The 23,135-nt window shown below is 39.9% G+C and overlaps 1 protein-coding gene across 3 annotated transcripts in view; it reads right to left on the bottom strand.

Moving 5' to 3' along the window:
- The window catches only part of Nipped-B (Nipped-B cohesin loading factor), a 625,968-nt gene that overhangs the window by 323,879 nt on the left and 278,954 nt on the right, over window positions 1–23,135 (bottom strand). For all 3 annotated transcript variants that reach the window (XM_068373859.1, XM_068373861.1, XM_068373860.1), the window contains exons 12-13: window positions 12,332–12,557; window positions 11,850–12,085 (exon numbers count right to left, since the gene is read on the bottom strand). In XM_068373859.1, the coding sequence (XP_068229960.1) occupies window positions 11,850–12,085; window positions 12,332–12,557 (462 nt within the window). The remainder of the gene's footprint in view (window positions 1–11,849; window positions 12,086–12,331; window positions 12,558–23,135) is intronic.

Genomic DNA, 23,135 nt, shown 5'->3' with positions numbered 1-23,135 from the left:
TTCTTTATGATGCCGCCTGAAACGGAAACCTTCCATTTGTTTACGCTCCATCTTCGATCATAATAAACAAACGAATGCATTAAACACACATGATCTAAGTCATAACTAATGATATTACAAACATTTAGTAAACATTATGTTATTACAAATATTTTACTTACCGTATCCATATAAATTCCTAAATTCGTAGCAAAGCTGGAAATTTTTTTTTTCCTTATGCGTTTAATCCACAATAGCAAACTGCCGCTAATGACAGAGTGATAACTTACGATAATTCTAAACTGTTACGAAAGATAATTGTCCTTTCCATATCCAAAATACTTTTCCTAACTTCAGTTATAAGTCAACTTGTACCCACCTCAATTATGGATCCATATGCAAAAAAAGGTAAAAGAAGAAAGTACTAGGCCTATTTTTAAAGTCACTAACAATTAGGTTATCGCTATAACGTTCGATGTGAGAGAGAGAGAGAGAGAGAGAGAGAGAGAGAGGGGGGGTGGTTTTAAAGTACTAAACAATAAATATGATAGGTTATAACACATTGGTGTTTATGTAATATTAACTGTATAGATGGTTTGAATAAGTTAAGAAATGGTGTAAACAATTCTTTGTTATTGTATTCGCGCGGAAGCTAGACATCTGCTGATGTGATCACAGCCAAAAGTAAAACAAAAATAAGTTAGCAATACTCGATTTTTAAAACACACCCGAAATTTAACAACATAAGTAGCCTACATGTTTTATTATAGCGCAATTGACATTTAAAGAGTAAAAATTTTCTTGAATAGAATGGTGTTTCCTAAAAAATAGTGGTTTGCGGACGAAATCGGTTACCGTATTTTAAGCTATGATTGAAATGGATGTATACACGGTATAATTTTTTCGTTTTGTATTTAATTGACACTTCAAGAAAACCAATTTTGGTTTCTTCATCTATTTGTAAGTATTGTATAACGAGAGAGAGAGAGAGAGAGAGAGAGAGAGAGAGAGAGAATCAGCTGTTGTACTTGAATGCCGTGTTTTTGTTTCGTGTACCCCCTGAAGCGAGGAATTGATCGCCACAACTAACAATATTCATGTTAATTTCATTCTTAAACTCAAGTTGCCATATGTGAACTATGGTTTTATTTCTTACAGAGAGAGAGAGAGAGAGAGAGAGAGAGAGAGAGAGATTTCTGCCATCAAATTCTCTCTCTCTCTCTCTCTCTCTCTCTCTCTCTCTCTCTAGATTTTATTTTACCGTCTACTCTACAAAACCAATGTTTGCAAATCAAATGTATACTGTTTAAAATATGACAAAATATTGACGACTCGTTACCGAAGTTTAGGCTATTCATTGCCGATAAACACAAAATATTGACGACTCGTTACCGAAGTTTAGGCTATTCACTGCCGATAAACGAACCCAGTCTACTCGTGAAAACCTTGAACGCCCAGAGGGAAAAATAAGGCTTTTAAATATACAGTACTAAACAAAAATAGTGCTTTAATATACCATCATTAACACTACCATTACAATTATCGTAAGGTTGGAGAAAGATAAAGATTGCCGAGAACGTAACCACATTTTTGTTTACATTTTGTCAGCTGGACTCGCACAGTTAACAGTTGATTTCATTGTTGATGTGGAATTTTATCCTTAAATAGGCTATTCATTATGAAATTATGTTAATGAAATGTAATGTTAATATTGTTTTGTAACATTTATTATAAATCACCGTATTTAGGGCTACCAATATACTTAAAAAGACAATAGATTTGATACATTTTGTAGTGCTTGACTCGCGAACTTTGAACAGCCTCGCGGATACAGAAAATTTATTTTTGAAAAATAGCGATCGCGGAAAAGGGGAATCGTGTAATTCGAACACGCTTATTTCGGGACCCTACTGTATGTATATATATATATATATATATATATATTATACCGAGTTCGTCTGGTACTGCTACGGTGCCACAGCCCACCCTCCCCCATCATCCACCACAGATGAAGCTTCATAACGCTAAATCTCCTACTGCTGCTACCTTCGCGGTCAACCAAGGCACCGGAGGCAGCAGCAGGGACTACCGGAACTGCGTCACAATCGCTCGCCATTCATTCTTATTTCTAGCACGCGATTCATTCCTATTTCTAGCATGCTCTCTTGCCTCTCTCACATCTATCCTCCTATCAACCAGAGCTTCCTTCACTCCATCCATCCACCCAAACCTTGGCCTTCCTCTTGTACTTCTCACATCAACTCTTGCATTCATCACCTTCTTTAGCAGACAGCCATTTTCCATTCTCTCAACATGGCCAAACCACCTCCACACATTCATATCCACTCTAGCTGCTAACTCATTTCTTACACCCGTTCTCACCCTCACTACTTCGTTCCTAACGCTATCTACTCGAAATACACCAGCCATAGCCTTTAACCACTTCATCTCAAACACATCCAATTTCTGTCTCTCAATCACTTTCATTCCCCACAACTCCGATCCATACATCACAGTTGGTACAATCACTTTCTCATAAAGAACTCTCTTTACATTCATGCCCAACCCTCTATTTTTTACTACTCCCTTAACTGCCCCCAACACTTTGCATCCTTCATTCACACTCTGACGTACATCTGCTTCCACTCCAACATTTGCTGCAACAGACCACAACTACTTAAACTGATCCACCTCCACAAGAAACTCTCCATTCAACATGACATTCAACCTTGCACCACCTTCCCTTCTCGTACATCTCATGACCTTACTCTTACCCACATTAACTCTCAACTTCCTTCTTTCACACACCTTCCAAATTCTGTCACTATCGGCCAAGCTTCTCTTCCGTGTCTGCAACCAGTACAGTATCATCCGCAAACAACAACTGATTTACCTACCATTCATGGTCATTCTCGTCTACCAGTTTCAATCCTCGTCCAAGCACTCGAACATTCACCCCTCTCACCACTCCAACATACAAGTTAAACAACCACGGCAACATCACACATCCCTGTCTCAGCCCCAGTCTCACCAGAAACCAATCACTCACTTCATTTCCCATCCTAACACATGCTTAACTACTTATGTAGAAACTTTTCACATTTGCAACAACCTTCCACCAACTCCATACAACCTCATCACATTCCACATTCTTCCCTATCATCTATATCATATGCTTTCTCCAGATCCATAAACGCAACATACACCTCCTTACCTTTTGCTAAATATTTCTTGCATATGTGCCTTACTGTAAAAATCTGATTCATACAACCCCTACCTCTTCTAAAACCACACTGTACTTCTAAGATTGCATTCTCTGTTTTATCATAAATCCTCTTAATCAGTACTCTATCATACACTTTTCCAACTACACTCAACAAACTAATACCCCTTGAATTACAACACTCATGCACACCTCCCTTACCCTTATATAGTGGTACAATACACATACAAACACAATCTACTGGTACCATTGACAACACAAAACACATATTAAACAATCTCACCAACCATTCAAGTACAGTCACACCCCCTTCATTCAACATCTCAGCTCTCACACCATCCATACCAGATGCTTTTCCTACTCTCGTTTCATCTAGTGCTCTCCTTGCTTCTTCTCTTGTAATCTCTCTCTCATTCTCATCTCCCATGACCGGCACCTCAACACCTGCAACAGCAATTATACTGGTATCATTGATAACACAAAACACACATTAAACAACCTCACCCACCATTCAAGTACAGTCACACTCCCCTCCTTCAACATCTCAGCTCTCACACCATCCATACCAGGTGCTTTTCCTACTCTCGTTTCATCTAGTGCTCTCCTCACTTCCTCTCTTGTAATCTCTCTCTCATTCTCACCTCCCATCACTGGCACCTCAACACCTGCAACAGCAATTGTATATGCCTCAACATACAGTAAACTTTCAAAATATTCCGCCCACCTCTTCCTTGCCTCCTCTCCTTCTAACAACCTTCCATTTCCATCTTTCACTGTCTCTTCAATTCTTGAGCCAGCCTTCCATAATCTCTTCACTTCTTTCCAAAACTTCTTATTCTCTTCATATGAATGACCCAATACCTGACCCCACCTCAGGTCAGCTGCCCTCTTTGCCTCACTTACCTTGCACTTTACTTCCGCATTTTTCTCTCTACATCTTTCATACTTCTCTACACTATTACTCTGCAGCCATTCTTCAAAAGCCCTTTTTTCCTCTTCCACTCTTACCTTCACTCCTTCATTCCACCATTCACTGCCCTTCCTTTTGCTGCCTCCAACAAACTTCTTGCCACACACATCACTTGCAATCCCAACAAAATTTTCATTTACTAACTTCCACTCCTCTAAATTACCAGTTTCTCTTACCTCCATTTTCAACCTTTCTTGATAAATACTTTTTACCCCCAGTTTTATTAGCTCTTCAACCCTCACTAGCTCCCTTTTACATGCACCTACTCTATTCCCCCACTCTTTTGCTACAACTAATTTTCCTTCCACCAAAAAATGATCAGACATACCGTTAGCCATACCTCTAAACACGTGCACGTCTTTCAATCTTCCAAACATTCTTTTAGTTATCAACACGTAATCCATTAATGCCCTCATTCCGCTCTTCTTCACTTTTCTCAAAACCTGGCCTATATACGTCCCGATATTATGCGATATCCTCAAGGGAAATTTTAAAGATATTCACGCCAGGAATAAGAATTTTTGAGACCTAAAGGTCAATTCTCTGGGAATATCACTGTAGCCAAATATCCCTTAGAAACCTACCAATAGGAACCTTCCATCAGGACGACATGGTAATCTCACCCTAAAATAAATTTTTTGCTTCGCTTCAAAATCCATTTAGTTCACCAAACATTCAACTGGGCTACACAAGGCACTAAAAGCGTTGGAAGACCCACACCTACATGGCCGAGGACTATGAAGCGTGAAGTAGGAAAGGACGATTAGAGAAGTATTAATTTAAAAAGAGATGACAGGCAAAATCTAACTTCAGCCCTTTGCGTGCATAGGCGTTAGTAGGAGATGATGATGATGATTATTTCCATCACCAATATTTTTTCTCAGTTCTTTGCACGTATACCCTGACTAAGAACCAAAGTAAGAGGTTGATTTAAGAATAGCTCCCGTTAAAAGTAAAATAATCACTCAGTTTTGTTTTGAGTGTGAAATAAAGAGACCTTTTAGATATATCGTCTGGGAGTTGCATTTTATTCTCAGAGCTCGGAGATATTTCGCTTGTATGTCAGATTATGTAATATAACAGCTGCTATTTCATGAACTCACTAGTTATTTCATGCATTAAGAGGAGCGTCCGCTATGGTGTTATGACATAACTTTCAGAAATCACAAATCGTTTTATTGTTTCTACGTATGCAAAAACATATAGTACATGCTCTCCCGAAGTCTCAGCCAATTATTTTTACAAATAATGAAGATATAGCGGTCTTTAAATGATGACGTCATCCTTGCTGCCTCGTCTTGCATGACTGAGTTTGACAAGATTGTCTTTGCGTGTTTAGTTTTTCCTTTATAAAGCAATTTTTTTCACTTTTATTTCGAAATCTCGTACATCTGGCAAAGATGGAAGGCATTGGTAGAGGGTAGGCAAACGCAAACTGCGATTTACAAGAACACCCAGGGTTTCCAAAGACGTATAAAATTTAGATTGCATGTGTGTTTGTTTACTTGTACTTCGAATGTACATTGTGTTTTCACAAAGTACTTGTAAATTTTATAACAAGGCCAGTGATACCTTAGGTCAAAGAAAGAACAAAAAGTAAGCAGACAGCAACATAAAAGAACCAAAACAAGAGAAAAACATGAAATAGAGTACAAAGCTGGATTATTCTAACTATAACTCTGGCATAAGTGAGAGGCCGCTGGCCACTTATGACATCCTTACACCAAGTGTATTAGTAAACTCATTGTCTAAATGCATCGTTTAGGGAGCCTTCATGTAGGAATAAACAATAAAAGTACAAAGTGAGGTTATCAAATTAATGTCATCTTGATTTTTTAAATAAAGCGAAAATGTATAGCAAATCTTTGGGAGCTCATAAATCAGAAACATACTTATTCAGACTTAGGTTCGGTGTCAATGACCTTCGATCTCAGGATGCCAGAGAACTTCAAATCAATCAATCAATCAATCAATCACACTTAAGTACATTTGTCTCTCTTGTTTATTGTTCAAATTTAGAGGGAAAGATATTGTGAGAGGAATAAAAATCCCACGATTTTGTGCAACAAAATTTTGAATTTCCCTTTTCTCTTTTTTTCATGATTATTTTACATCTAAATGAAGAAAATTAAGAAAAAATTCATTAAAAAAAAGGGGAAATAAAAATGTCACACAGAATTATTTGATCTGTAAACAAGTTTTGATTGTATGATTTTCAATACAATTGGTGTAATATCAGCTGAGAAAAGTGTACATAATTTTTTATTTTAATCATGATTTTTTGCTAATAAATCAAAATATTCTTGAGCAAAATACTTGAAATTTTTATATGATGAAGGTATTATATATGTCTAAAACATATATAGAAATGGAGTATTTTGAATAATTAGAAAAAAAAAAAAATGGAGGACATATCGGACGATCCCCGTAACTGAATTATACACTTTAACAGTGACATACATACATACATATATACATACATACATACATATACTGTATATATATATATATATATATATACAGTATATATATATATATGCATATATATATATATATATATATATTATATATATATATATATATGCATATATATATATATATATATATACACAATATATACAGTGATACCTCTACATACGATCTTAATTCGTTCCAGAAACTGCTTCGTATGTTAAAACGATCGTTGTTGGAGCAAATATTCCCATAAGAATACATGGTAATTTATCTAATTCGTTCCTCAGCCTAAAAACCCATAATAATTCCTTAATAAATGGCTACACATAATTACACATGACATTAATACAATAACTGTATAATAAATACATACTACAAACCAAAAAAAAAAGAATAATAATAATGAAATGATAAATAAAAAACGGGTTGTAATGTAACACTTTACCTTAGCGACAGGCCAGCGCAGGTGTAGGGACTTCTACGTAGGAGGAGACGGAAGATCAGCAAGGAGGTAGGGACAGTGACTTTGTACGATAATGTGTACGATAACTTACACTACTACGTGAACTTTAACTTAACTTAGCTTATTTTTTTTTCATTTTTATAATTCTATATTTTTTTTTTTTTACATTTTTTTCTTTGCATCAATTTCACTCGATTCGGTCTTCCTTTTCTTTGCTTCACTTTCTTTCTTTTCATCATGATCACTAGACCGTTTTAAAGATTTTTTAAAGAAACTATCGAGTGAAAGTTGCTTTGAACGGCTTTTGAGGATTTTTCTAAAATGCGTTAAGCAAACATCATCGAACTGCGCAACACGGCAAACCTGAAGTTTCTGTGGGTGATGCTTGTCTATGAAATCAACGTGTTGATGATATGCCAACATCTGTTTTGTTTCCGCCGTACCTAAGATTTCGCCTACCTCCTCGATCTCCTCCGACTCACTCAACTGCGCTTGGAACTCATCATGCTGCATGGCTTGCAGCTCCTTGAGTTTCTCGGTGGTGAGCTCTTCGTGATGCTCATCGGCGAGTTCGGTGATGTCATCTTCATCCACCTCTAGACCCATGGACTTGCCAAGGGATACAATCTCTTCGACGTCTTCCTCGGCGGCAAGCACAGGTTCATTCTCGGGGCCAAAACCTTCAAAATCTCTGGGAGCAACAGCATTAGGCCAAAGCTTCTTCCAAGCGGAATTCAGGGTCCGACGAGTTACTCCCTCCCAAGCCTGATCAATGATCTTTAAGCAGTGCACGATATTGAAGTGGCTCCTCCAAAATTCACGCAAAGTTAAGTTGGTGCTTTGCGTGACATTAAAGCACTGCTTAAATAAGTGCTTGGTGTACAGCTTCTTAAAATTAGAGATGACTTGCTGGTCCATGGGCTGGAGGATAGGTTTGGTATTCGGGGGAAGATACAACACCTTGATGAATTTGTATTCGTCGATGATATCATCTTCGAGTCCAGGGGGGGTGAACGGGTGCATTGTCCAAACAAAGCAAGCACTTCAAAGGCAAATTCCTCTGCTGAAGATACTTCTTGACAGCAGGGCCGAAAACTACGTTTACCCATTCCACAAAGATATGCCTTGTAACCCAAGCCTTAGAATTAGAACGCCATAGAACATGTAGCAGGTCTTTATTAATTCCATGTGCTTTAAATGCCCTAGGGTTTTCGGAATGGTAAACCAATAACGGCTTTATTTTGCAGTCCCCGCTGGCGTTGGCACAAAGCTCAAGAGTCAACCGATCCTTCATTGGCTTATGTCCAGGCATTTTCTTCTCTTCAGCGGTAATGTACGTTCGACTAGGCATCTTTTTCCAAAACAGACCGGTTTCATCACATTTGAAAACCTACTGCTCTCCGTAACCTTCCTCCGCCACGATGCTGTCCAAACTCGAAGCTTCTCCATGACGAACAACTGAATGAATCCCGGTCTGTTTCCTAAATTTATCGAACCAACCTCGAGACGTCTTGAATTCCTCCGTCGTAGGATCAGCTGAACACCCCCCGCGTCACCCCGAGAGCGCGCCGCCTTCAAGTCACTGTAGATAGCGCTGGCCTTCTCACAAATGATCGTTTCCGTGATCGTATCGCCAACAATCTCCTTGTCCTTTATCCAGATCAACAAAAGGCATTCCATCTCTTCCAGAGTAGGGCTACGACGTTTAGAAATAATCGTGATCCCCTTCGAAGGTTTCACTGCTTTAATGGCTGACTTCTGTTTTATAATCGTCGAGATCGTAGACATATTCCGGCCATATTGTTTAGCCAGATCGCTAACACGTACACCTCGCTCATGCTTTTCTATTATTTCCTGCTTTAATTCTAATGAAAGCAAAGACTTCCTCTATTTCTCACCACTGCTACTACTTCCTAAACCGAAACTAAGCTTTTTAGGACCCATGATTAGGGAACACAGAAAACAACACGTGAAAAGGCAAGATAAAAAACTGTTAAAACTGAGCGAATAGAGGACAACCACACGAGATGAGAGGACTGATCAAGGTGACGCTCGATTGGCGTCCCTCCGATGTGCTGCCGTCTAGCGGCGTCAACAACAAACGACGCTGACGCTTTCGAGAAAATTCCACGGGTAAGCGTATTGTTTACTTCGTATGTTGGAAAATTCGTATGTTAGGACAATCGTATGTAGAGGTTCCACTGTGTGTATATATATATATATATATATATATATACATACATACATACATATATATATATATATATATATATATATATATATATATACACACACAAATACATAAAGAAGTCATAGTCTACTTAGAAGATCAACATTTTCCAAATTATTTTTATTCTTCAAACACCTATGAGCATAATTCATAATGTTCAAGTAACTGCAAGAACTATAAAATAAAACCAAACTGAGTTTTCCAAAACAAAGAATAATTTCATATTATTATTCTAAAGGAAGCCATCACTAAAAGCCTTAAGTGCAGATTGTAAATATAAAATATTTTTTTGTTATTTAGTTGATCTTGCTTCGTAAACTCAATCAAAAGCAAGAAATTCTGTTAATATAATAGGGAATTTACTAGATAATGTACTAGGAGTTGAGTTTCCAGCAGAGTGGCGTACGTTGGCTTTGGATCTTAGGCAGTGTAGGCGTAGAAGGATCACGATGGTCCATCGGCAGTGGTATGAGTAACCTAGTTACACCTGTACCTCTAAAGTTACCTAGTCAGGCTAAAGGCCTCATATATCAAAGTGTTTTCTCACTTCCCAACCAACTAGCTAACCCAACTGATTGCAATACCTTCAACCTAAACCCCCGGATCCAATATGGTAATGAGAATCAACACACAATTACATACACAAAAGAAATATATCTCCACCTCACATTAGGATTTCACCTTGGACTCTTCAAATGAAAGATAAGGGTGCTACCAGCTAAGACATAAGAGGCAATAAAAGAAGTTGAAAAAAAAAATCTTGGCGAAATTCAAATGAAATGCTATCAAGAGAGTTAAGAAGTTGAGGAAAACTTGCTAGCATACCAATTCTGTAGGTTCCACCAGTAACTCCTCATTTACAATATTTACAGTATCACTCAAGTTCTAACCTCCTTTTATGGCCAGTATTGAATCAGCTGGTAGCATCAGGCAATCTCCAAATGCAATTACCCCCAAATCATAACAATAAAATCAACTGTATCTTGGAATGCCTTTTTTGTCTGGAGCACCTAAGTGCAATATTACAAATTCATTCCCAAGTGCATTAAAGACTACTAGATAACTAAGACATACATATTAAGATATATAAGTTTGTTACACCATAAGTGACATTCAGATAAAAGAATCACTGACAATGACATCAAAAGCTTAATAACAGGTTAAATTCTTCACAGGTTAAAGTATAAACATATGTTAATAGTACAGTATAGTGCATGACATTAGTTTTTAAAAGCATTTATTATTAGTAATAACTTACATTCTTTACTTTAATGATATATTTAAAAGTTGAAAACAAATAAAGTTCACACCTGACAGAGGACATAAATATCTCATATAAAGATAACAGAAATATCAAAATTTGTATAAACTTATAGGCTTAAAACAAGTTAAGATTGTATCGGTAGAATATCTCCATTCGCTTAATTCAAAGACTAATCCGCATGCTATGTTGAATTACTATACAATTCATGAAATTTTGCAAACTTTTATGTATTATTTTTTCTTATATGAAAATGTCATTAAAAACCATAATAATTTCTCTTTATTGCAAGTACTAGGCATTAAGACTTGGTTAAAAACTGATGGTAAACAGTATATTTTTTATACAATGAATCTTTAGCCATTGTAAAAGAACATTAGTTATCTAGTAACTTTTGTTTGAATAAAAATCTTTTGTCTTCAATCATGTAAGTTGGTTCTTCCTCTACTTCTTTCTCACCATTATGCCTAAATTAAGGGGTCAGTTGTCTGATCCACCCTCTCCAATGCCTTCTATCAAAGGCATCCTCTTCCACTAAACCTCTTCTCTCCATATCATCCTTCACCCTATCTCCCCATCTGATTTTCTACCTCCCTCTTAATCTCCTTCTACTAACATGTTCCTCGCAAACCTGACTCACTCTTCCACCATCCATCCTCCACACATGCTCACCCCATCTCATTCGTGACACACTTATCAACTCTGTAATCTTTACCATACCAGACATTATTCTTATTTTAGCATTTTCCAATCTTTCAAGCAATGATATTTCCATGTTGATCTTTCAATCGCCCCAAAAATGGGTTTAAGATACTAAAGTATATATCTATGCCATATCATATTTCAGTAGCACTGGGTATGACTTATATATGATTGACAGTAATTGGCTGAATGAAAGCTGTCAATAAAATACTGTAAAAGGTTTTCAGCATATTTTAATCATTTTTCACAAATTAGCCAATCTTATCTAAATCAGCTGAAAAAAATCATGCAACACCTGACGTAGGCCATTTCAAATAACTGTATCAAGTATAAAACACACCATAGCTATCAAATAGGTATAAAACACCAACAGTAAAATCTGAACCCATCTTAAATGCCAGCAAATCCATATACTGTAAAAGTACCATCTCAGTAGTCAATATCAGCTTTGAATTGGTCTTATATACCAAAACCCCATATACTAACAGCACTGTTTTCCACCATGCAAAGAAGTGAACATTTAACAACTATCTATTTCACAAATAAACATATAAACCATAGACTTACCTTGGTTACCAGCCTGAGGGCAGAAAGTTGTAGTTCAGACACATTTTCAACAAAAAAGGGCCCAACCCCAAGGGTGGATAGCTGCAATACAGTTGTGTCTGTAAGGGTCTGTATACTTAACAGATCAGCGAGAAGGCCTACCACCTCATGAAGTTTATTATAAAGACCGAGAATACTTCGATTCCTGACGTCCTTACACTGAGCACGCTTTCTTTTCATGTTGCCAACATAACCATCTAGTAAAAGGGAAATTGAACAACAGTATTATACAAAATGAACAATGGTGATGTGTAAGATTACTGAATATAACATGACTAAAAGCAATTCCCATTTAACATCTGTAACAACATAGTCTAAACTACAAGTTTAAGCTTTTAATTATAAGTACATTAATCTGTTTTATTTGATTATTGCATCTAAAATTGAAGCTGCAAACAAATGCAACCTGAAGATCAATTAGTTTACAAAACATTTCAACGTACCTTTCTTACTGTCCAGCCTATAAACAGGGTCAAAAGATGGATATATAGTGTTGGATAACTGAAACTTCGTAAATTGAACACATCTCTCAATAACATCCTCGAGGTAAACTCGCTTGTTCATGTTCACAGCTGTCATGATATACATAGCAGTGAGAGAGGCATCCACTCCGCGCATTATACGTTCCATAACTAACTCCATCCACAGTTTATCATCATCATCATCCTCCTACAATAAAATTAAGGAAGAGCTTGATTTAATAATAACACAAAATTTTTCTCCACCAGAGTACAAAGATGTGAAACAAAAGAAAACACAAAAGAATGAATCCTTTGCACCATAATCAATATAAAATGATTTTTTCATAGTAACATAAATATTGATTTCTATAATAAGGAAATTAAGTACAATGAAATAGTAGTCAAGCTGCCAGTTCAGCATCAAATATAATTCTTGTGCAACCATATTAAACATGTCCTAACTACTTGTTCTAATATGGTATGCATACAACACAGATTTTGAACAATGAATTTTGCAGAATTTGAGCATTAACTTTGGTATAAACGTATAATACATAAAATAATACTTTGATAATTTCAGTACCACTATACAATAAAGTAGTACCTTGGTACATGTTAAGCATTCCAAAAGGTAGGACCTATATAAAAAAAAAAAAAAATTATGGTAAGGAATAAAGAAAAATCAAATAATTAGTTCTGGTAAACAAAATTTATATCTTATATTACTTGACTGGATTGGATTTATGATTTTTGGTCAGACACATAATTAGAAGTGAATCAAAATATTTGGACACCTACTTATTACGAAAATCCATAATTTTGTGGACATTGCTTATAAATAAAAAACAAACTGTACACAATAATTGTATAATTATATCAAAATTTAACCTCACTTTACGTTGCTAAGAGGAGCTGATAGCCTAAAAGGAGTGAAGGAAAGAAACCTGATTCTTATGCTTTTAAACATTTGTTAAAACTTTTTTCTTTTTACTCCATTAAGAAATTCTGTTTCTGAAAGATACATTCTGCCATAGGGTTTAAGTATTTTCTTTAAAGCCTAATTGCAGAGAAATCAATGTTTCTTTAGGTTACCATTTTAAAACCCATTAAAGATTCACTATACATTGGAACCTCTACATACAATCTTAATTCGTTCCAGGACCTGCTTCGTATGTTAAAACAATCGTATGTTGGAGCAAATATTCCCATAAGAATACACTGTAATTTGTATAATTTGTTCAAGAGCCAGAAAACCTATGATAACTCCTTAATAAATTACTACACATAATTACACATAACAATAATACAATTGCATTATATAAGAGACGTAAAAAAGGGATTTTGACGAAGGAAAAATCTATTTCTGGGGAGAGACCTGTGGTGCCCGGTGAAAAGAGTCCTTCTTATATATCTTTTCTGATAAAACCTTCCAATTATACCAGAGAAAGAAAAAAGCAAGGAATGCTGAGGTTACTACCCTCGCGCGAGCACCTTTTGGGTGTCGTGTATAAAGCAAAGGCGCGTGAAAACCACTATTCACAGGTTGTCTTCCATTTAGTTAATTCCTTCGTCAAAGGGATGGGCCGATACAAAGGTCCTAGCCAACCACCAGCGCCACGACGCGAGCGCCATCTGAACATCATCCTTCTTTTTGGAATACAAAGTGTTGAATTGTTTTGTTGTGCTCTCGGTCTTTTTTATCAATCGGGGATTTATTTTGTCATGTCCGAAGCTCCATCTTCACACATTCCAATGTTAAGTACCATAGTTTGTTTTGACAGTATTTTATTGTACCAGGCTTTTGTTTTATATCCAGTATAGTCTGTTTTATTATTCCCGTCTGGCCTTTCATGGCGGCCATTGTTTGTTCACTTGTTTGGGAATTCATCTTTGTCTGCCCGTTTAGTACTCTGTCACTTAGGTTCTTGGTTAAGTCCCTGGCCTTATGCCTTTAGAACCGTTATTATTTTTATTTTTATTTTTTTTTGTGTATTTATGCTCATGGTACTTTTTGCTAGTAAGTCCAGCCTACGATCGAGATAGCGATTTAGCTTTGTATTTGTTTAGTACCCGCCCCTCCGAGGCGTTCGTCACTCGACTGTGCTATTTATTTTAAGTTTTAGCAGATGCTATTCTTCGATCGTAGTCTCGTTTTGTGCGTTCAACGGGTTCTCCCTCCCTCACCTCTCCCCCTCTGGGTGGATGATAACTTACGAGTTATTTATTTTTCGTGACTTTTCAATTGTTAGCGTTATTTTGGTCCGTGTTTCGTCCTCTCCCCGTTACGGCTCGGAAGTAGTTTATGAACGTTTTCCACTCCGCCTTGAGTTCTACTCCGGCTTGAGGGATTCTCAATGACTTTCGTTCTATTGTTATATTTATATATTGTTTACTGCATGGGACGGGCTTCATATTGTTTAGATACGACCCTCCGGTGGCCCTTACTGCGGTCTCAGGCCACGGCCATATCCACAATAGCCATGGTTATTACAATTGTGTTTATATTCACAATAATTATTCAGGACCTTTCTTCTCCCTCCGGCCGTAATTTACTGTGTAATATATAGTCTTGTGACTCATGGAAGCTATACAGATGCACTTGTTCATAATTTCTTTTACATTAAAATGTAATAATAATCAAAGTTTACGAAAACTGAAGAAATACTGCTTTTTCTTGTAGGGAACAATGTTTTTGGTTTATTGAGTTACTTTTAATAATTACCCTGTAACTATGAAAGTACGTTGGCCAGGGCACCTGCCACCCGTTGATATATTACCGCTAGAGTTTGGGGTCTCTTGACTGGCCAGACAGTACTATATTGGATCCTCCTCCCTGCTTACAGTTCATTTTTCCCTTTGCCTACACACCCATACGGAATAGTCTGGACTATTCTTTGCATATTCTCCTCTGTCCTCATACTCCTGACAACACAGATTACCAAACAATTCTTCTTTACTCAAGGGGCTACTGCACAGTAATTGTTCAGTGGCCACTTTCCTCTTGGTAAGGGTAGAAGAGAGACTAGCTATGGTAAGCAGCTCTTCTAAGAGGACACTCCAAAATCAAACCATTGTTCTCTAGTCTTGGGTAGTGCCATAGCCTCTGTACCATGGTCTTCCACTGTCTTGGGTAAGAGTTCTCTTACTTCAGGGTACACCCAAGCACACTATTCTATCTTATTTCTCTTCCTCTTATTTAGTTCAAAGTTTTTATTGTTTATATTTGAGATATTTATTTTTACGTTGTTACTTTTCTCAAAATATTTTATTTTCCTTTTATACTTTCCTCACCCGGTTATTTTCCCTGTTGGAGCCCCTGGGCTTATAGCATCCTGCTTATCCAACTAGTGTTGTAGCTTATCTAGTAATAAACAGATTTTGAGCGAAGCGAAAATCTATTTTTGGGTGAGATAGCCATGTCGTCCTGATGGAAGGTTCCTTTCAGTAGCTATCTAGGTTATATTTGACTACAGTGATATTCCCAGAGAATTTAACTAAAGGTCTCCAGAATTCTAACTTCTGGCGCGAATATCCTTAAAGTTTCCTTTTAGGATATCGCATAATATCAGGGGACGTATTCTTGACACGCCACATAGCAATCTGCACCCCGCATAGCGTTTACGCTTCGAGTGGGAAAAGTGGCAAAATGAACGAGGAGCCGTTACAAAATTCTCCTCCTCCGTTACTGTTTGAGTACTCAAATGGCGCCACAATCGTCGGCCATCTCTATTTCTTTGTAGCGTTAAGCCGGTACTTTTAGATACAGTAATATCGGGAGGGAGCCTGCCAAGGCTTTTCATTGAAAGGAGGGCAGGTCCATCAGGACGACATGGCTATCTCACCATTTTTCGCTTCGCTCAAAATCCGATTTTTGGGCTCAGGCCATGTCGTCCTGATGGAATTTACCAGAGCATTAAAGTATCGTGGATTTCCCAGTTGTGCCTTTCGACTTCAAGACAATCTTTCCACGGTCCTTTAGACCTAAGAGACCTATGACACTACTGTTATAAGTCATTTCTGGTAATCATATTCCATGTTAGTGCTTCCTGCCCCCTACAGAGAAGAGTCAAACTAGACTCAGAAAAAGTCTCGAAGTTGCATATTTTATGTAACCCACACAGCATTCAAAAGAGACATGCAGGTCTCACTATGTCATTAGCCAAAGTTTGTATCTAGTATTGGAACAAGTTACATCTAGCTAGAAAGGTTTGTATAAATGTAGGAACAAAGTTATTGCTTTTGTTCAATTATTTCATGCAGAATAAAGGGTTTAAATAAATGCTCTCATGTAGGCTTTATTAGAAATGTTTAGGGCGAAATAAGACGCACAAAACCATTAATAATTTTTTGTCAAGCAATAAATAAAGTTCACCATATATTTCCAACAATGTAAAAAATGCAAATGAAAAAATCATTTCAATAACATATACAAGATAAAATAAATCAGAAATGCTTGTTTTATCTGAAAAATAAAACTTTGCCACCTCACATGAAAAATTTCTAGAAATCTTCCTGTCTTTCTGAGAATCTATCTATTTACACTTGTGTAAGAAACACATGGCACTAGTGTTCATTCTATGTTACATCACCTTAGTATATTGGAACAGTCCATAATGTCACCGTGATGACATTTCACTACCATGTTGCACTACAAAGTGCCAACATGCACACCCTTCAGAATTACAGTCCCACATAATTCACTGTTCCTCGCAGCACTAAGCGACAGGTTTTAGCACACTACCTGCCGCTACCACAAAACGCTTTAATTCCTGCACTTACTTCGCATTGTGTTTAAAGAACACCCTGGATGACTTCCACCCAGTAAACAAGCAAAGACTCTCAAAGTCCATAAGCTGGAAGAAATTTAACGAAGAAGAAATCTTCCTAGGAGGTGTACTGTCAGGATCTGCTCTACGAATAAAGTGGGTGATCTTCGCTCTTAGTTGTTTTAGTGATAGGTTTGAACCTGATGTTTCTCCTTTAAAGAGCTGTCCTCCCATGAAGTCTGAAGTTCTGCGAAGATAGACCTTTAGACTCTCCACTGGACACAGTGAGACATCTTCCTTCAGAGGGCAGATTCTCCAGGGACCCCACCTCTTAGTGGGTAGCTCATTGTTGGCGGGAAACATTGGGTCGGGAAAGAGGTTTAGCTCACCCGTTTCAGCAAACTGGACATGGCCTTATTCCCTAGACAAGGCCACTATTTCACTAACTCTAGCCCCTGAGGCTAGGGCAAACAAGAAAATAACTTTGAGTCAAATCTTTCAAAGAGCAAGCCTCCTTGTCCAAACTTGAGGCAAAATGTAGCACCTTATCAAAAGACCACAAGATGGGCCTTGGAGGTGCTGTGGGTCTAAGTCTGGAACAGGCCTTAGGGATTTTATCAAAAATTCATTAGACAAGTCTATCTGGAAGGCATACAGTGAGGGTCTTGTCAAGGCAGATTTACACAGTTATCGTGTTGGCTGCTAAACCTCGTCCATGAAGATGAATAAAGACAAGCAAAAATCCATCGAGATTTCCTTTGGATTCTTTGCCTTGACAAAAGCCACCCATTTCTTCCAAGATGACCCGTATTACATTTTGGTAGATTTTGACTTATATTCCTCAAAGAAGTCAATAATTTCTTTGGAGATCCCAAACCTTTTCCTTACTGCTAGGGAGAGAAAATCATGAGATGAAGGTCTCAGGTTTTCTGTAATGAAGCGAAGCCAATCGACTTCTAAACTTGTTGAGACAGAACTGGGCCCGGCAGGGGACTCAGCCTGGGCTGTAATTCCAGAAACAAGGGGAACCAGTTGCTACCGGGGCCACTTGGGAGCCACTAGAGCTGCTGTTCCCTGGAAAGATCTTATCTTGTTGAGGACCTTCAACAGCAGGTTGGGTGGAGGGAACAGGTAAATCCTGGTCCATTTGTTCCAGTCCAGGGACATGGCGTCCACTGCTTCCGATCGAGGGTCCTCATACGGAGCAACATATCGAGGAAGTTTCTTGTTGTCACTCGTTGCAAAGAGGTCGATCTGCAGTTCTGGGACTTGATGCAAGATGAAGGAGAATGATTTTGTGTCTAAGGACCATTCTGACTCTATCGGAACTATCCTGGATAGAGCGTCCACTGTCACATTGCGGAACCCTTGAAGGAGAACTGCTGATAAGTGCCATCTCTTCTTTTCCGCTAGTCGGAAGATGGCCAACATCACTTGGTTGAGTTGAGGCGATCTTGAGCCTTGATGATTCAGACATCTTACCACCACTTCGCTGTCCAGAATCAGTCTTATGTGGACTGAAGGACGAGGGGACAATTTCTTCAATGTGAGAAAGACTGCCATGGCCTCCAAGATGTTGATTTGAAAAGTCCTGAAAAGTCCTGAACAGAGAGGACCAAGTTCATTGAGTTCTGCGCTGATGGGAGTGACTCCCCTCTATCCTTCCAATGATGCGTCCGTATGGATAACAACTGAGGGTGGAGGCGGCTGTAGAGGTACTGACCTCTTGAACTTTCTGGCCTCCGACCATGGCTTGAGAAGTGATCGTAGCCGAATCGGTAGTGGTGGTCTTAGATCTCTTCAAGCGTTTGAAGCGTATCTTCTCCAGACTCCTGATGCATCTTTTAGCTGTGCTCTTAGCACTGGGTCTGTCACTGATGCAAACTGGAGGGAGCCCAGCACTCTCTCCTGTTGGCGTCTTGAAATCCAACTGGATTTTAGAAGTCTCTTGACAGATCCCGCTACCTCTCTCCTCTTCTTTAATGGAATAGAGAAGCGATGTGACTAAGTCCCAATGTATGCCTAGCCATTGGAACTTCTGAGCTGGAGATAGTCGAGACTTTTTGGTGTTGATTTTGAATCCTAGATGTTCCAGGAACTGGATCACCTTCTTGGATGCTTGCATGCATTCCACTTCCGATGCTGCCCACACCAGTCAATCGTCCAGGTATGACACCACCTGGACACCTTGTAGGTGTAGTTGTTGAACGACTGCTTCTGCAAACTTTGTGAAGATCCTTGGGGCTATGTTTAGCCCGAAGGGCATGGCTTTGAAAACTTACTTTCTTTTTTGTAGCCTGAATCCTAGGTAAGAGGAGATCTGGCGATTCATCGGAATATGCCAATAGGCATCCACCATGTCTATGGAGACTGTGTATGCCCTTTTGGGCAATAGGGCTCTTATGTGTTGAAGGGTTAACATCTTGAACTTCTTGTTCTCGATAAACTTGTTGAGAGGAGACAAATCCAGAATGACTCTGAGTTTGTCTGAGTCCTTCTTGGGAACACAAAACAGCCTTCCTTGGAATTTGATGGACTTTGCCCTCTTGATCACCCGTTTGCTCAAGAGCTCTCGGACGTATTCTTCCAGAACGGGGGTGGAGTGTTGGAAGAACTGAGGAAATGTTGGTGGAGCTGTCTTCCAGCTCCAGCCTAGTCCGTTCTTGATTATGCTGTGGGCCCAGGAATCAAAGGTCCAACGATCCCAGACGGAGTCTTCCTCCTACCGGAAGCATCTCATTGCCGCTGGTTTCCGGAGGGCTTGCCTCCTCGACCGCTTCCTCCCCTACCTCCTCTTCCTCTAGAGGGACGTCTAGAGGAACCTCTACCTCTAGGGCAAAAGGTAGTGGTTTGCTTCTCATAGGCGGGAGTAAAGGCTGGTGGAAGAGTCACCACATGCTGGGGTACCAACTGGTAGGTAGGTTGGGGCTGTGCCACCATCTGTGGCGGCGCGGTCACGGGAAGTTGTTGTTTAGCAGGGGGAGTTGGCACTCTTGGCATTTGTTTTTCTCTTCAGTTGGGGACCTTCATCCGGAGAAGACTTTCGTTTTGCTGACATGCCCCACTTCTGGAGAAGATTTCTATTCTCCGTGGCGGCCTTGGCGACAATTTCCTTGCCTAGAACGTTCGGACAAAGATCTTTCCCCCGGATGTTGGAAGATAACTTCCTGGGCTCGTGTTTGACGGCAGCCGAAGCACACACAAACTCTCTACAAGCCCTTCTTGCCCTAACGAAACTGTAGCAATCTTTCGTTAGGGTTACCAAATGTGCTTTGGCCAAGACCATGAACATGTCTGTGGTCTTTGTTCACTGGCCATTGCCTCCATGGACACCTGGAGGGACAGAGGGGCAGCAAGCCTGTCCTTTGTATATTGTTCTCTATATAAGAGAAACTCAGACAACTTGGGGAGGTTCTCATTGAACTGGCGTCCAGCGATGTCAGCCTCCAACTTCCCGACTGTGAAGGTTAGCTGAATGTCCTTCCAGTCACTATGATCGGATGGTAAGGCCAGGGAGAGGGGCCTACATTCTTCTAGTATAAGGCAAGATTTCCCTGCTTCCACAGCCTTAACCACTGCCCTGAACGATTTCTCCGCGAAGGGGAAAACCATAGTTGTGGGAGCAAGAAAAAAGGGATGCTTCTTGCTCAGGGCCAGCACCTTAGAATTGGTGAAGCCCTTGTCTTTCAGGCTGCTGGCGAACAAAGCCTGAGCTTTCGAGTGGTCAAGCACTATGACCTCTTTAGGCTCCGTTTCCTCCTTGGAAACCGGTTCCGTCCTAAGACGAAGGAAGCAGTCTGGATAGGGCTCAAAGCTGGGCCAGAACTCATCATCCTCAATGGGGACAGCGGCCAGCTTTTCCGAAATGACGATCTTGCCATTGGTTATGGGCATGTACTCAGCATGCTTCCATGGGTTAACCTCAGAACACGAGGGAAGATCCTTAACATTGAGCCTCCGTTGAGACCCACGGGAAAGCGTGATTCGAAGAATCTCCTTCTTGAGTTCACCTTCCCTCCGCTCCATCTTCTTGTCGTACATCTCTATCATAGCTTTGATGGCAGCCAGTGTCTCGTCCGACTTTGTAGGCTGAGGAGCGGATGACGTAGAGGGTACAGGTTCTGGGGCAGGAACCGACGAAAGAGATTGTTTCAACCTCCTCCTCTTCGGTCTCAGGAGCTACTGTTGACTTTTCTTCTCGACCTTCTGCCAGAAGGTCCTTCTCGGTGTCCTCTGACACCTCTGACATCATTTCATCATCTAGATGGATGTCCTTCATCGCATCCGAGACATCAGTGTCGACAGATAGCTGGATGCAAGGGAATAACAGCATCCGCAGATGCTTTGGGGAATAGCAGGGCTCTCATACGCTCACTAGGGAGGTAAGGCCCCGTGGAGTTCTTTTGAAAACCACGAACCCATTTGCGTAACTTCTCCCGAGCTGCATCTCTTGACTCTGCTGTCTTGGGATTTTCAAACACCTCATTCAACAGGTCCTTGCACACTGTACATACCTGTGGGTCCCAGTATTTTAGAGGTCCTTTAGTGATGGAACAGCGGAAGTGTGTCCTACACCCCAGATGGCCATAAAAGTTCTTGCGCGAATACTGCAGAATATGCTGTCACACTTGACATAGTACTCCTGTAAAGAGAGGAAAATAATATGAGTATATTGTAGTCTATCTCATTAGACTAATAAATATTATTATAAGTATTATAATAACAATTTCCATTCTATTTTATTGCATATAGCTTAGGATAGGTAAGCTCAAAATGAAATAAAAAGGGACACATACATGTGGTTCCCGCCCCGCCAATTGCTGTGACCTTCCTCACTATCAATTCTAGGGTATCCTCTATAAGAGCCCCAATGAAAGATTCTAGCCCATAAGGATAGAGTAGTGTAAACAACACCCACTTCCAAAAGAGTTAATAATGAGGATTAAAGAAACTGATCGACAATCTGTGTAAAGAAAAGGGAATTCCTTTCCCAATTCTATTAGGTCTCAACAATAGGCTGCGCCTGGACGTACAGAGTATGTTGGAAAACTTTGACTATTGTATAATTAAATACCATAGTTTTCTGTCTGCAGTATGCTCTATACTACAGATGTACTGCCGGCAAGGCTAATACTTAGACTTGATTCAACTGGCACAACATTCATTATATGTATAACCGGCAGCCCGCCGGCTTGCCGGCGACCCACCGGACTGCCGGCAGCCGGCGTATCACCGACTGAAGGCACACCATCCCAGCCACCATTCAATGTGACTGGGTAGTGGCCAAGTACAGATACTATGTATAGCCGGTGGCCCGCCGACTTGCCGGTGACCCACCGGACTGCCGGGGGGTCACCGACTGAAAGCACACCATCCCAGCCATCATTCAATGTGACTGGGTAGTGGCCAAGTACAGACACCGCTGGCTCTCGCCGGCAGAGTCAGATGTGACAGTGAATCAATGACTGTCGGACCACAAGGCTAGCTAGCCAGCATCTTGCCGGCAAGGTTAGTAGCCGGCAGCCGCCAGATAGATTAGTAGTTGGCGGCACTAGCCAATAGATAGAGAGAAAGCAAAGAGTGAAGGGAGATGAAAGGGTGGCGGCACTAGCCACTGAATCACTGCCTTCCTCCTAAATGAGGGTTCTTATGGAAGGGGAGACATATCAAGATCAAGCTTCCACCCATCCACAGCTATGCCGGTATCAGTCGGACAAAGGCAGCGGATGGCAGCCCATGGGAGGACTGAAGAACACTCAAAGGCAAGTGGGTCTCCTGCCGGTAGCTAGACCTGCCAAAACAGCTATCCCAGAACATCATGTCCTAAAGGGAAGCTGAACGACTAGGCCATACAGGCAGAAGACCGAGCCGGCCCTACAACCCGCCAACAATCGGTGAGATTGTAGGACAGCAGACACAGAGATGTGATGGCTAGGCCATCACCAAAGGACAGAAAGGGACAGGGAAAAGGGTCCTGTATAAGGTGTGAGAGGAGCCGGCGGCAAGCCATCCCTAAAACA

Source organism: Palaemon carinicauda, chromosome 5 (assembly GCF_036898095.1).
Source record: "Palaemon carinicauda isolate YSFRI2023 chromosome 5, ASM3689809v2, whole genome shotgun sequence".
Classification (NCBI taxonomy): Eukaryota; Metazoa; Arthropoda; class Malacostraca; order Decapoda; family Palaemonidae; genus Palaemon; species Palaemon carinicauda.
Note: the sequence above shows the minus strand (reverse complement) of the source record. Positions and strands in the feature narration are given on the sequence as shown.